Source organism: Andrographis paniculata, unplaced genomic scaffold (genome assembly GCF_009805555.1).
Source record: "Andrographis paniculata isolate CXL003 unplaced genomic scaffold, ASM980555v1 Contig36END, whole genome shotgun sequence".
NCBI lineage: Eukaryota > Viridiplantae > Streptophyta > Magnoliopsida > Lamiales > Acanthaceae > Andrographis > Andrographis paniculata.
This window is the reverse complement of record NW_026137569.1, coordinates 998734-1012571: the sequence shown is the minus strand read 5'-3', so window position 1 is coordinate 1012571 and position 13838 is coordinate 998734. Positions and strand designations below refer to the sequence as shown.

Sequence of the window (13838 nt, the reverse complement as noted above, 5' to 3'; positions counted from 1 at the left end):
GAACATTATCCAGTACTAAATATGTTTTAATAAATTTTCTATAATCTTAGAGGGAGGACATGCCTTGAAACTCAAATCAGCCCAGCCCAGACAATGGGTTTCTCCAATTACTACCAAAAATACTAAAAAAGAATCAAGATTTATAATACTAAACTGTAGTGTATTGTAATGTATGTGATTATGGTTTACCCAAAAATGTGCCTCATCAGTCCTCAGTCACTTGAATCCCCAGAAGCCATAGAATCATCAGAACCTTCGTCTCCGTTCTGCTCGTCTCTCTCTGATCCGTCGCCGATTTCCATACCTCCATCTCCATTCGAATTCCGGCCATCCTCTTCGTCATAGCCATTTTCGACATCTTCACTGTCATCCCCGTCGTCTTCGCTCATCTCCGCCATCACTCCATCACTTCTATTAGGAGCATTGTCATCATCATCTTCGTCGAACGAGGCTGCACCCCATTTTGCATAGGCAAACGGGTCGATGTTGGCATGTTCATCGTCCGAATCATCAGCTTCCATGCTGTTACTGCTACCATTGTTGTCAACAACATAATTATCTGCGCCGAAATCCTCGATAGCATCCTCAAGAACATTCTTGTCCTCCTCATCGTCGTCGTTTAAGTAATCCTGCGGAGTCTCTGCAACAACCTGCTTCTCCATTCTCCTTTTCCGGACCGTTCTCGGACCTCGTCCGTGCTTCTGTCCAGCATTTCCCACTCCCTGCTGGGAAAGAATTTGATTCAAAGTCCGACCATTTTTCGTACCTCGCTTGCCACCTGATTGTGAGATTGATCTCTTCACTACTTTCTGCGACTTCCCAAAAGGACGCCCCCCTAGCTTCCGAACCCCTTGCCCACCCCGGGAGCTACCAGGAGCATCGTGCGCGTGGTTTTCTTTGGCAGATCCATGTCTATCGGAATCCATAGCTTTGGCCTTCTGAATGTCCTTTGTGTTGCCATACCTCAAAGCGAACTTCTGCACGATGCCGTAAAACAAGGTAACAAGGTAAGTATAAATTGTTATAAGCCTGAATATATGATTTAAGATAACATATTTACTAGGGAGAGAGAGAGAGAGAGAGAGAGGGAGAATGAACCGGAATAATTTGCAATTTCTTTTCGTCAAGTGCCGCAGCCTTCTGTTCTTCGGTAAAGAAAATAGATGCCTCGAGCTCCAAAAGCCTCAGAGCTACCGCAGAAGTAGTCTTTGGTATCCATGGAAGCTGACGGACAGATCCTGCAGAAGTAAATTCATTTCTTGAGGAGTTACAGTAATGAACCAAGTCCTCGGCTGTTTCAAAATCTTCCGACAGATAGTCACGTTTTATGGCAGCCTCAATCATAGTCACCATCTGAAAAACATTTTAAAAAACCGTATTAGTCTCTTGTATGTCAAGGCAGGTCATGAAGAAAATTTAAGCGGAACGTGTATTCGCAATAGAATTGTGAAAAGTATAATCATTCATTCAGAATTAAACCTGTAGAAGTCCATCGACGGATGTGCATTTTTGAATCTCAAAGCCCCAATTTTTCCTATGCTCATCAGTCCAAGAAGGATCAAGGGCTTCATGTGGAACAGAAACCTGTAGATAAAGCGAACATAATTAATTTGAATCGGGCTATGGAGAAAATATTCCTCAAAATGCAGGAAGTTGCTAAATTGGTCAGTAGCATACCTCAAGCAGAGTAAAAATGGCTTTGATTAGTCTGATTCTTACAGGAGATGAGTTTGACAAAATAATATATTCTCCCTCCCAGAACTGCTTCGAGAAATTTCCTTCCGTATGGCGATGCTGAAGGCACGACGTACACATCTCCTGCTTACCATCGTAAATAGTAAGGCAAACATCACATACACCCATCACTGGTGAGCACCGTTTCTTTCCAAATGCCACGGAGCGGAGTGTGGTTGAGTTGATGCATTCTCTCCACATCCAATTCTGTAATTCTCCATATCTCTTCAAGAAGTTACTTTGCTCAGTTTCATTCCTTCCGATATCGATTTGGAACGATATTGATGTTGCCGGTGCATCAGGACTTGAATAACCGGGAGAATTCGCTTCAGCAACACCTTGTCTGCCACTGAGTTGTCTTCTAACACATTCCCTGAAGCAGACTTCAATCTTTTGAAGCATTATATGCAAATGAGATTCTCGAGTGCCGCGAGTGTCCAGAGATGTTAAAAGACCATCAAATCCCTGCACAAAGATTTGACAGAATCTGAGTTATGATTAGAGGTATTAGTTTAGGCTAACTCATAACTAAATAATCTTCCTCCAGAAATGTCTCTCCACTTTAGAATGAAATTTAACATTTTCACATAACTACTGCCGCTGAACACCCAAACTATCATTTCAGTTACCCTCATTTACGGTTAATGTAAACCTAGCATTTGGCGCTATAAAGCATCCTTAGTCTTACAGCTGTACTAGAAGATTTCCAAGATCAGAAAAATAATAATAATAAAATATAGAGAGCTGTGTGGGCGTAACATGCGCACTATATTACCTCCTCGGAATCAATAAGCCTCCAACGGCCATCGGGTGATTCAACAAATATTCTGCCTGAACCAGGATCGAGGCAAGAAGTCGAGGCTGCAAAGTACCAGTAACGATTTCTCCTTCTATCTTGGCCCAGAGGCAACGACCTGTAAACATACAGTTCTTCAGCTTTGTGGCCTATATAAGATTTTAGTTGCATCCGTGACCTTTCATTCATCTGTCCGCTCGGCTGACTGGGAGGGACAAAGTGACCCATAGATGTATCCTGAGCTGGAACATCAATGGAGGCATTAACATCACCGCCCACAACAGAAGAATCATCCTTCCCGGAAATGGTTCCTGATGGGTCATAAATTTTATTTACTTGCAAACTCGACCCACCCTCGGCTGCAGTGTGAAAGGAAGGGTCACAAATCTTAGTAATAAATTCCTCTCTCATTCTCCTTTTGTCCGACTGTACATCCGCCAACATCTGCTTTTTCAAAGCATTGGCAGCTTCCATCCGTTCCTGCAACAACAAAATTCATTAGGAAATGCTGCAGAAAAGAGATTGTTTATCCCATTTCACTATTTGATTATCATTAGAATGCCAAACCTCAAGAATCATTCGAATTGTGTTCCCTTCATTTGCAATGCCTATCAAGGCCACTAGGGCATTCAAACGCTCTTTAATGGATAAATCAGAGTATTCTCCTTCGGTGAGCCCTTGGACCCAAAGCTCACCTGATCTGCTTTCATCAACCACAATGCCTTCATCAGGGTTTCCTTCATCTATACCTTTAGAAGCATCAATTGATTGATCAGTTAAGAAGCCCTGAAACCTTACAGACTATAAGAAAACACAGGTTATGTCCGCAAGGAACAAAATGAAACAACTTTTACCAGTGCTGCAAATTCCGTTCTCCAAACCAACACTGGGAGGGAGCTTTTCTTTGTCATTTCCCAAGTAGGGGCCGCCAACTTCGATCATTTCATTTTTTATGGTATTCAGAGGGGTAGCCGACCTCTCCGCTTCAGTAGCCTCAACAACATCGCTGTCTGAATCCTCATCTCTCTCCTCCTCATCAGCATTTTGACCAGAGAGAAAACCATTTGCGTAGCGCTGTATCTTCTCCTTGGCTGCAGCAATGATTGATTCAGCATCGGCAGGATCTTTTCTGAAAGCTGGCCGTACACAGTATGTCGATGGAGCAATTCTTTCAAAAAGTACTGGATCCCTTGACAAGGCAACAGATATAGATGCTTCTGGAGTCTTGCTCGAAGTCAGGTCACGAAGCCCAGATTTCTATAAAGATAACGCAATTAGATAATTGGAAAACAAGTTCATACACAATTCTGACTAACAAAACTTACTTGAATTTTCTCTGCAAGCTCAATGACATTCAATCCTTTGCTTCCTTCAAAAGCAAGAACATGGTAAGCAGCAAATTTAACAGTTCCAGGAGTCAGCCGGTGTCTTGATTTGCGTTGCAAGGACAATCCTTTCTCTTGCATAAGTGCAACTGCATTCTCAGCTGCTGAACCATTTCGCAAAGTGGACACTATATCTTCACAACTTTTACTCTACAAAAACACGTGATAATATTAAAGCCAAAGTATAATATGGGGGGTGGGAAAGATACAATACGATGATAGTTATGCTGTAATATTCTCAAAAACATCGATTATGGTTATAAATGCTTACACTTTGATGAAATAGAGATCCGCTAGCCAAAACATATTAGAACTTTTTGAAGAAATATGCAAATTTAATGATAGTGTAATTGGGGGTATACAAGAATTCTTGGTTTATCAAATTTTATCAGCTCCGCCCAGAATCACATAACAGAGTAAGTAAAAAATTAAGTACCTCGTCTTTATTGCTCGAGGGAACTGGATCAATTCCCTTTTGCATCAATTGTGGTCCCAAACCAGCAGAAAGCGCCAGCTGTCTTAAAATTTCCGGCCATGTCAGTGGATTTAAGTGTTTCTGCCAGTTTCTTATGTCAACACCCCACATATAGGCCTGCCAATGCAACAGGAAAGATTAAATAACTTCCAGCAAACAAGCAGATGACCAGAAAAAATTCAATGAATGAGCATTACAACGGAATAATTACCCCTTCAATGATATGAGGGTGTCCACCTTCGGTATTAATGGCAGTGTATTGATTCGTGCCTGGTCCACCTGAAGGTGCTCTCACAACATCCTCAATATCTTTGATAATGAGGTTTAGAATAGCGATATGAATTTCACCAAGCAACCTTGACTCCTGCAAAATAAATGCAAACCTGAATGCTACAGATACAAACAATCCAATCTCCATTCCGAAGATGAGGATAAATGAATACTAAACTATATATATATATATGTTTGAAAGCTATGTATGTAAACGTTACAAAATTAATTTTAAAACAAATTGCACACTGAAATTGGCGAAAGGAAATCCCAGAATAATGAAGGAACTTCACACCCAAAAGTAGAGGGAAGACCAATAATGGATATGATAGATAATTATATATGCATTTTCTGAGACCATGAAAAGGTACTACAGGCCAGGTAATAAAAGTAGAACGGATGTCAGCTAGCTGTGAACTAGCTAAAGAATATAAATGCATCTGATACTATACTCACATAATCATGAATAGCTTGTACGAATTCGTCAAGGGTAAAAGGCCAGAGTCCAATAACATCTGCAAATGTCGCACAAAATTTCCAAACCTGAAAAAAATATTGTTAATTAACTATCAACCCATATGTATTTCTAGAAGAAAATATCCACTTGATGAGCAACCATGAAGGAAGGTAAAGAGAGCATATGCACAAAAAGAAGAAAACTATGCAGATTCATACCATCAGGAGGCTTCCAACATTTTCCTCTGAATCAATCCACGGTTGAAGGGCAAAAGGCATTCTCAATTGAACAGACTTTGGTGGGAACTCACATAAAGATTCTGAATCACAGAAAATTTTATTTAGGGCAGCATCATATAGGTGAAGAAAGCATGATGTGACATAATTTATAAGTCTATAGAGTATTTCAAGTAAAAAGGGAAAGCTATAACTCCAATTAATCACAAATTTTAAGTGTTACTATAAGCCTGGAAAAGTGGCAATCTCAACAGCATCATGGACATTATACATGTAGTAACACTGATACAGTTATAATATAGTGGCATGTGATAAATTTCATTTGTTTATTATTTCAACCTCTTCACACATATGATTATTGCAAGCAGCACCAACCTCGGAATGCGTCAAGATTTTGTAAGGTGTCGTAATCAAGAGAAACAATTGAAGGTAACCCCTTGCTTGAAGCAGCCAGTTCCATTAATTCCAGGCGCTCATCTTCGATTAGCTCCATGGATTCTTTAGCCATTCTCCGAGCTGTTGCTCTCTCCAGTGCTGCCTTTTGTTTTGCAGCTTCCTTCTCCATGCGTCTCTCTTCTTTCTGTTTCCTCCTCTCTTCCTGGAATCATATTAAAGGTTTAGAGGATAAGACACTAGCATATCAGGGAAAGCAAAGAGTAACAGTACTGTAGGTTTAATATACCCGTAAAAGCTCCCTCTGCATAAATTTCTCCCTCCGCTCCATTTCACGCCTTTCCTCACGCTGAAACTTCTCTTCCTGCTTTTGCTGCTCTCGCATAAGTCGTAGTTCTTCTTTCCGCCTTTCACGTTCTTGCCTTTCCATCTCTTTTCTCATTTGCTCCTCCCTCTAGGGAAAATAATATTGTATCAATATTTCATCACAATAATAAACAATATGTTCAATGAAACCAAAGCAAAAAATCATATGAATTCAAACCTTTCGCCTCAAAAGATCTTGTTTCTCTAATTCTTTTCGCATCTTCTTTTCACGTGCTTGGATTTCTCTTTCAGACGGTGCATCATTGCTCTGACAAAAGGTGATTAATAATAAATTGTATATATTAGAATTTGCTAAAACAATTTGAAGGCAAAATATCAATAGTCTGCAAAGTACCTTGCGTTTCTTTCCTTTATGCAAATTATTTTCACTGTGAGAAACCACATCTGTATTCATGGGAGATGAGGCAGCCCACGCCTGTCTGACTGGAGGAGAATATATATCCATGGTTTTTATTTGACCCTCAACATCTTCCTTTGGCAGATAGCCATTTCCATAGACAAGAGATGGACTTTTCGACGAAGCACCATCAACAGGAGAGTGATAGAAGCAGGGTGGTGCAGCTTGACCATACACATCCTTCCGACTTTTATATTCTTCTACTTCATGAGGATCAACAGAAGAAGCCTGAGATAAAAAAATTTCCAGACATACCATGTGATATAATTAACTGGAATAAACATGGCTGGACTAAGTAACTTAAGACTGCTTTCAAAATGAACCCAAATGTTAAATTAATAGATATTATATCCCTCTTGTGCATGTTCAAGGGGGCACGACCGTACGAATCTTGATTTTGTTTTCTTTACTTTTAGAGAGCATGGTTTAAGTATGATGACATTGCAAGTAAGGTAATGCTTCCAAGTCATTGCATGATCTTCAGGGAGGAAAAAAAGGATGCTCGTGAAAACTATGTTAACATGTTCTGATTTTAACAACCTATCCCATCAATTACCAACCTTGATCACATGCAAGTTCTTTTAAAATTCAGATTCTAACAGACTTAGAATTCAATATCATATAGGGACAAACCTTCATACGCTTTCCATCATATTTTGTAGAGAATTTGCCATCATAAGATTTTCTGTGTCTGCTTGGCACTGTAAAATAAGAATCAAATGAGTTATTGCGTATAGGCTATAGCATATTTACATCAAATCTACACTGCAATTCAGAACATGAAAAAGCTTAAGTATTCTATTCCCAAATGAATTGTAGAAAGCAGTTTTATTCTTAGTTCCTATAGGAAATATCTGGTTAATACACAATCTCATAAAGAGAAAATCCATAATTTATTCTATCTGAAAATAACAGAAAATAAGCACATTCTACTAACAAGTGGAATGTCTTCAGATTTTAAACAAAAATAAATTTTGCAATACAATGAATACAGAGGTTCACTTGTTCGTGTCTAGACCACGCCTGCTTTAACTAAGATCTAGATATATGTAGGTCACATCAACAAAATCATTCATTATTATAATTTCATAGGTATCTGCTCAATGTGACAGAATAAGAAGTATTATAAAGTATGACCACGACGCCAATCAATAAAGAGTTATTGTACCTATGGGGGCACCAAATGCACCAGGTGGTAGTTCATCAAACTCCACCCCAAGAATTGGCCCATCTTCTCTCAAAGGCTCTCCCAACTGCATCTCCACGCAAGTTATCGCTCTACGCTCCATGATGGTCGTAGGAGACTCATAATACCTCGTCTGCACCAATGGAGAATTATCTCCATTGGCAAACTGACTCGACTCTGAATCTGAGTCAGATGAAGAACCAGAATCCAGAGTTGTTCCAATGACAGGGTTAGCAGTCATCAATTCCTCTTTCGGGGATTCAACCAAACCCTTTCTCCCGACAGATCCAGGATTGCGCGCCTTCGTGGTGCCCTCGCACAATGCCTCCCTTTTATCCTTCAATCGTCTATGACAAAACCACATCTGCAGTTGCCTATCCGTTAAACCTAATTTCTCAGACAGCACGCCACGAGTCGTTTCCGATGGATGCTTCTCGGCTGCGCGGAGAAACCAAAGAAAAGCCAACAAAGTGTCATTGCACAACATTATGTTCTAATGCCAACACCAACATACATATCCTATTTTCATTATCATAATCCCCAAAAAACAACTTCTTCTTCACCATAGCACAATTTCATTCGAAGGTTTGAATAAATACTGAAACTTTAGTTCCAAAACAGACAATCAGACGGCTTCATATGTATCAAATTGCCAGAAAAAAAAATAAACCCCCAAACTCCATACCTTAATCCTAATAGATAAACTCACAAACATAGCATAACTAGAGACGAAATCATCCAGAAAACCTAAAAAAAAAACAAATTGAAAAACGAAGAAAGAACATACTTGCATAGGTTTTCTCGAGCATCTCCAACTGAAACGGCGTCTTCATCTGACGCCTAGGCCTCTTCGCCCCCTCCGTGGGGCTTTGATTCGTGTTCCGATTGATCTCCCCCTCGGAACCTGCCTCCATCTCAGATCAATCTGCAGCCCAGAAACAAACCCTAGAAATCAAGATTCCCCGAAGAAGAATAACCAGGGCTTGGAGAAGGAAACAACAGAAATCCCAATCCCTATCTGGGCAGGAAAGGAAGCGTAAAAGGAGAGGAATCTGAGGCACATGTGACGGACATGTAACAATAGCAATAAAAACACCACCACAGCCACAGCCACAACCACAACCACATAGAGGATATTATTATATGGAGGCGGGTGCGATTTCGAGCGATTTGGAATAAGAATAATATTAATATGTAATCGAATTAGAGAGAGAAACAAGGAAACAACCAAAGGGCAACTGGAGATCCAGACACGAATTTCTAATAAACTTAATAAAGCGATGAAATTAAAAGCAACCCAAAAACAACTGTTGTGATAGTAATGGAAATAGTCTATCCCTCTCTTGGTTGCATCAATTTCCATCTTCTCTTTTGCCACCCCCCCACCCCCCAACCCGCCCTAATTTTCTTTTCTTTTTCCAAACCCAAAATATAAAAAAGAAAATGCTATATGGAAGGGGTTGTGTCTTATTTGATTTAATACTTTCGTGAAACCATAATCTGGTTGGGTTTTTCCCACCCTTCAGGGCTTCTTACAAACAACCACGTAATTCTCGACTCTTGGAAACAATTTTTTTTTTTTTTTTTTGGGTGTAAAAAAAAAAAGGAAATTAGGTTGCGGGTATTGAGGAGGAGGTTAAAAGCTGGAGACTTTCTTGGATGGTTCTGGGAGATTTTGGTACTTTTGGGTTTTCTTGACCTGTAATCTTTTGTTTTCGTGGCTTCAGCAGTAATACGGGGAGGATCACAGGGTCCAGGGCATTCTTCAACCAATTTGGTCCTAATATTGGGCTGGGCTGTTAGGCCCAATTATTAATGGGTCGAATGGCCCATAGCAAGGCACAATTGATGTTTTGCTGTGTGGATTTCAGACTATTTCAATGTTGATTTTTTTTAAAAAAAAAAAAAAAACTGGATCGCTATTGTTTTGAGTGTGAGTAAATTTTTAATCAAGCCTAATAACATATAAATTGTTGTGATAGTAATGGAAAGATCAAATGTTGAATTATTTTAATTACAATTGATTACAGTTAAAATATTCGATATTAGAAGAATTGACTAGAAAAAATGAATATAATAAAATATAATCAAAGTTTTTGCTCATTATTATAATTTTATTGTAAACATATGTTTTTTTCTTATATAAAATTGTCTAGTTATTATATGGGATTGATTATAGTGCTAGTTAGGGTTATTCAGTACTCTATAATCATATATACAACACATATTATTGTTAATTAATACGTTAGTATTATTATAAAAATTGTAAATCAGATAATCAATTATTTCGTTTCGGTTAGGATGCCAAAGATTTATCAAAATCATATGGATTGTCTCAATCAGCAAATTCGATTTTATATTTGTTGTCTTGAGATTAATTGTAATAGGTGTGTTGCATTTGTACTGTATAAACATATACTACTTTATGCTGTTAAATTTATACATAACATATTATTTATAATCATCCGTTTGTGTTGAACTATCTTATTCTTACATTACTGTAAAAAACAGCATCAAATATTGATGGAACAAGGCAAGGCAAGCCTTCCTGTGCAAGAATGAGAGACAAATAACAAATTATGCACAATGCCATCCATCTCAAGTAAATGAACACTTCACAAGACATCTCTACTTCATGAAGAAACAAAGTTGAATCAAATTAATTACACAATGGCCGGGCAAGAGCTCAGGAAGGCTACTATATTTTGCTTTTTCGGCGAATAGTATGGAACAGCTTGAGTCGAGAATTCTTCCGTGCACTTTCCGCGCTCATGCTGCTTTCATTTGCTACAAAAACAAAACACAATGCCGTATTAATTCAATTGCTAAATGAGGTTTCTATCTAATTATCCATTCAACAATAACTCCATCTCCTACACTGATTCTTCGGATAAAACAGGAAGAAACAGTTTGCTTGTATTTAATTTCGCGTGTATTAAGCATCAAAACAGTAGCTTAGATAAGAGCTATTTTCATTGTTTGCCAAAAAATGGATATTTGATTGCAAAAGAAGGGTCAGGAGTAGCTTACTCGTTTCTCTTCTTCCATTTTGGCCTTGATGTACGAGTAGATTGCAACTCCAGCAATGGCAATGGAGGTGCCGATACCAGTTTGTAGTGAAATTTTGTTACCTGATTTATTTATTTAATTTTTTTTTCAAGGATTCAAATATATCAAAACTAAATTCACATCTATCTAACATATATGAGGTTATGTAGAGTGGATTATTCTTACCAAATACCAAAATTGAGAAGCCAATCACGAAGACACGTTTCAGCACATTACCAACTGCATGAGTGAGCGGCGCCACTCTCTCTAGAGTGTTGGTTGCAAGCTGAGGAAGGGAAAATGAATTGTGTTACTACAATTGTCCGGTCGGAGAAGAAAAGGCAATTGTTGCAAGTTTGTCGAACATAATATGTATGTATGGTCTGAAAACAAGTGAAACACATGAAAATCATATCTACCTGATTGTAGAGGTGGTAAAACATTCCAACCCAGAAAAGATCGGAGATGAATTTAGTCATTCCCACTTTAGCAATTGCATCATTAAATCCATGCTTTAACAGCTGAGGTCCCTCAAACTGTATGACATGCATAGGAAAATCAGTTGAGAATAAGAAAGGGATAAAAATTAAGGGAGAAACGTTGCTAAAGATCTGGTGTGACATACAAATATGGCTGGAGGAATGCAGACAACGAGGGCGATAATTGAGATGTAGGCATACAAGTTTGTGCTATCCATATCTGTCTGCAAAGTAACAATATTCATCAGGGAGAGATGACAACGTTTACAACAGATGTAAAGCTTCGATATTAGATGGAAGTATGCAATATGGTAAAAGTAGGGACGCCACTTAACCATAGCTTTCTTGGAGTATATGCTCCTGTAAGTAAATGAAACGTTGGAAATCATAGCACTGATAAAACCAATCCAGTTAAAAGACAATTCAGTCAGTGATGCCATTGAAACACCTGCATGTTATGTGTAATATTAGAATTACTTCAACACAATCATTTTGTAGAGAGAGAAAGAATAAGGACTCATTAGATTTCTTGTATAAGGGAAACTTGGCCTACTAAAACTCCAGTTAAAAACTGTATCAACGCTCACCAAGAACTACTGGAGCCAATGACAGCCACAATGTCAGTGGAATCTGCTGTCCAAGAATGAATTGTGATGCCGCAGCATTAAAGAAAGGTTCGAGAGCTGATCCAAGGTGAAACATAAGTATTGAAAGTTAATGCATACTAAATGAGGAGAGCAAAACATTAGTTTCAAGCAAAAGCTTTCAAATTTAAAAATGTCGAAAAGAACACATGATTACCTTTAATGGTGTGGGTGAATGAGACGGCAACAGCAGCAAAGGACACATTACTAGTGATATGCCCTAGAGCATGGCATACAGCAACAGGAATGAGCAGCTTTAAGATGTTTGAGTCAATTGGCTAGAGACAAAAACACATCAAATGTACAACATTAATACATCACTAATTTGTAAAAGTGGATCTACAAGCAGATAATATGAGTTTCTTTCACATGAGACAATTCACGATGAAATAGAGCTACGTTTCTCTTCACAAGACCAGTCTATACTCCAAAAGAACAGGACTAAACGAGCCAGAGAAAATTTCAGTAACAGCATAATCAATATACGATCAGATGTGAACGAATAAACAAATTCACAACTGATGCATCCAAAAAACAAAACAATTGCTGCGAATAAAGGTGAGCTCACATACGATTGTATAGAGGATTACTTACAGCGCGCTTAGGAAGGCCAACCATCCAGCTGAGCAAGCAATAAACAACACCGACGAACAAATGTATAACTGACACAAAACTGCCAGAACAAATAACCAAACGTTTCCATCTCAATTACAGTACAGAATCGCTCTACACCGGAAAAAAAGACATATATCTTCATCGATCATCGGCGTTCCCGACGTGATCAGAAGAGGCTTACTAGGGATAGGGGAAATAGTTGTAGATCTTCTTGTTGAGGATGTTGAAGATCACGTTGAGAAAATACCTGTAGAGTGCAAGGGCAAGTTAGTCATTTTCCACAACAAAGACGGACAAAGGTCACGAGACAGCCACGTGACCTACCACATGAAGAAGAAGAACCCGGTGACAAGGGCCGGGTATTTCTCCAAAAACCCGACTTTAGCGCCCCTGCGAATAGAATATAAACAAACAATACTATCAAGGATATTCCGGGTCGGGTTAACTGGTTTAGAATCATGAACCGGACCCTACCCGGAAGAATCACTGCTCTCCGCCGGCGAAGAAGCCGCGGCGGAGCACGGACGGAAACTCTCCCTCTTCGCCGTCGCCGTCACCGGCGAAGCTTCAAGAAGAACCGCCGGTCGAAGCTGCCTCCCCCACCGGCCAGCGACGACGACGGGCGCATTCACCGCCGGGAAACTGCAGCTCCCGACGATCCTCCGTGGCGGCCGGGGGAGGAACGCCGGGCCGCGAACGGCGGCGCCGGAGAGCACGCGGGACTCCATTGATTCAGAGGAAGAGAGTGAGCGAGGAGAGTGTCGGGGTGGGTGGGTAATAATAACGGCGCCTCCTCGGATCGGACAAGGCTGATGAAATTGAACGGCTGATATTATCTGGATTTTCTTGGAATTATCATCATCTTCTCCAAATATCTTGTTTTCTCTGATTTCTCCATTATTATTTGACTTTCAATTTCTGTGCACTTTCACAGAATTCTGAGACGTCTTCAGACTTCCACTTCTGCAGTAAAAATTAAATTTGGTATCTTTACTGTGGGGCACTGGCAATGGCGACCTTATCTTATCTTCGTGGGAGAGAGATGTCCGTGAGCTCTGAGAAGTTGACGTGTCCAATCCTTACAGCCCCAATCTCCTTATCAATAAACTTCTCCTCCCTCGCACATTTTTAAGGTTGGAAAGTGTCGCCATTTTTCTCCTGAAGATAAAAAATGGGAATTACAGTTACAGACGGACGAGAAGAGATGGACTTACAGTACCGGGCCAAGCCGGTCCAGTTCAAATCTCAGCCCGGTCCACTGTGACTGTCTAATTTGGGCTTTGGTTGATTTCCTTGTCATGGGCTTTAGTATTTGGTCCCATAATAAGCTCAATAG

General features: G+C 39.6%; 2 protein-coding genes across 2 annotated transcripts; both read right to left on the bottom strand.

Annotated features, from left to right (window-relative positions):
• Positions 1-5: 5 nt before the first annotated feature.
• On the bottom strand, positions 6-9318 carry LOC127249986 (homeobox-DDT domain protein RLT1-like). The gene is made up of 19 exons (XM_051273114.1): positions 8504-9318; positions 7699-8154; positions 7164-7231; positions 6468-6758; positions 6291-6380; positions 6036-6200; positions 5729-5951; positions 5336-5436; positions 5117-5203; positions 4602-4754; positions 4352-4507; positions 3856-4065; positions 3385-3787; positions 3098-3279; positions 2510-3010; positions 1678-2199; positions 1480-1584; positions 1099-1353; positions 6-977 (listed from the first exon to the last, which is right to left on the bottom strand). The coding sequence occupies exons 1-19, from the start codon at positions 8628-8630 to the stop codon at positions 213-215; spliced, it is 4860 nt and encodes a 1619-aa protein (XP_051129071.1). The 5' UTR covers positions 8631-9318; the 3' UTR covers positions 6-212.
• A 1001-nt stretch (positions 9319-10319) lies between these two features.
• LOC127249858 (triose phosphate/phosphate translocator, chloroplastic) lies at positions 10320-13493 on the bottom strand. Its single transcript, XM_051272901.1, has 12 exons — positions 12977-13493; positions 12827-12892; positions 12684-12749; positions 12482-12560; positions 12045-12165; positions 11831-11926; positions 11579-11691; positions 11390-11467; positions 11184-11300; positions 10951-11050; positions 10747-10847; positions 10320-10503 (listed from the first exon to the last, which is right to left on the bottom strand). Exons 1-12 carry the CDS (start codon positions 13228-13230, stop codon positions 10486-10488), a joined length of 1209 nt encoding a protein of 402 aa, XP_051128858.1. The 5' UTR covers positions 13231-13493; the 3' UTR covers positions 10320-10485.
• Positions 13494-13838: the final 345 nt, after the last annotated feature.

Coding starts and splice junctions, on each gene's coding strand:
- LOC127249986 (XM_051273114.1), bottom strand. CDS start 8,630: ATGGAGGCAGGTTCCGAGGGGGAGATCAATCGGAACACGAATCAAAGC. Junction 8,155..8,503: donor GCTCGAGAAAACCTATGCAA/GTATGTTCTTTC, acceptor TTCTCCGCGCAG/CCGAGAAGCATCCATCGGAA. Junction 6,759..7,163: donor ATGATGGAAAGCGTATGAAG/GTTTGTCCCTAT, acceptor TTTTTATCTCAG/GCTTCTTCTGTTGATCCTCA.
- LOC127249858 (XM_051272901.1), bottom strand. CDS start 13,230: ATGGAGTCCCGCGTGCTCTCCGGCGCCGCCGTTCGCGGCCCGGCGTTC. Junction 11,468..11,578: donor TATACTCCAAGAAAGCTATG/GTTAAGTGGCGT, acceptor GTTACTTTGCAG/ACAGATATGGATAGCACAAA. Junction 11,301..11,389: donor GCATTCCTCCAGCCATATTT/GTATGTCACACC, acceptor CATGTCATACAG/TTTGAGGGACCTCAGCTGTT.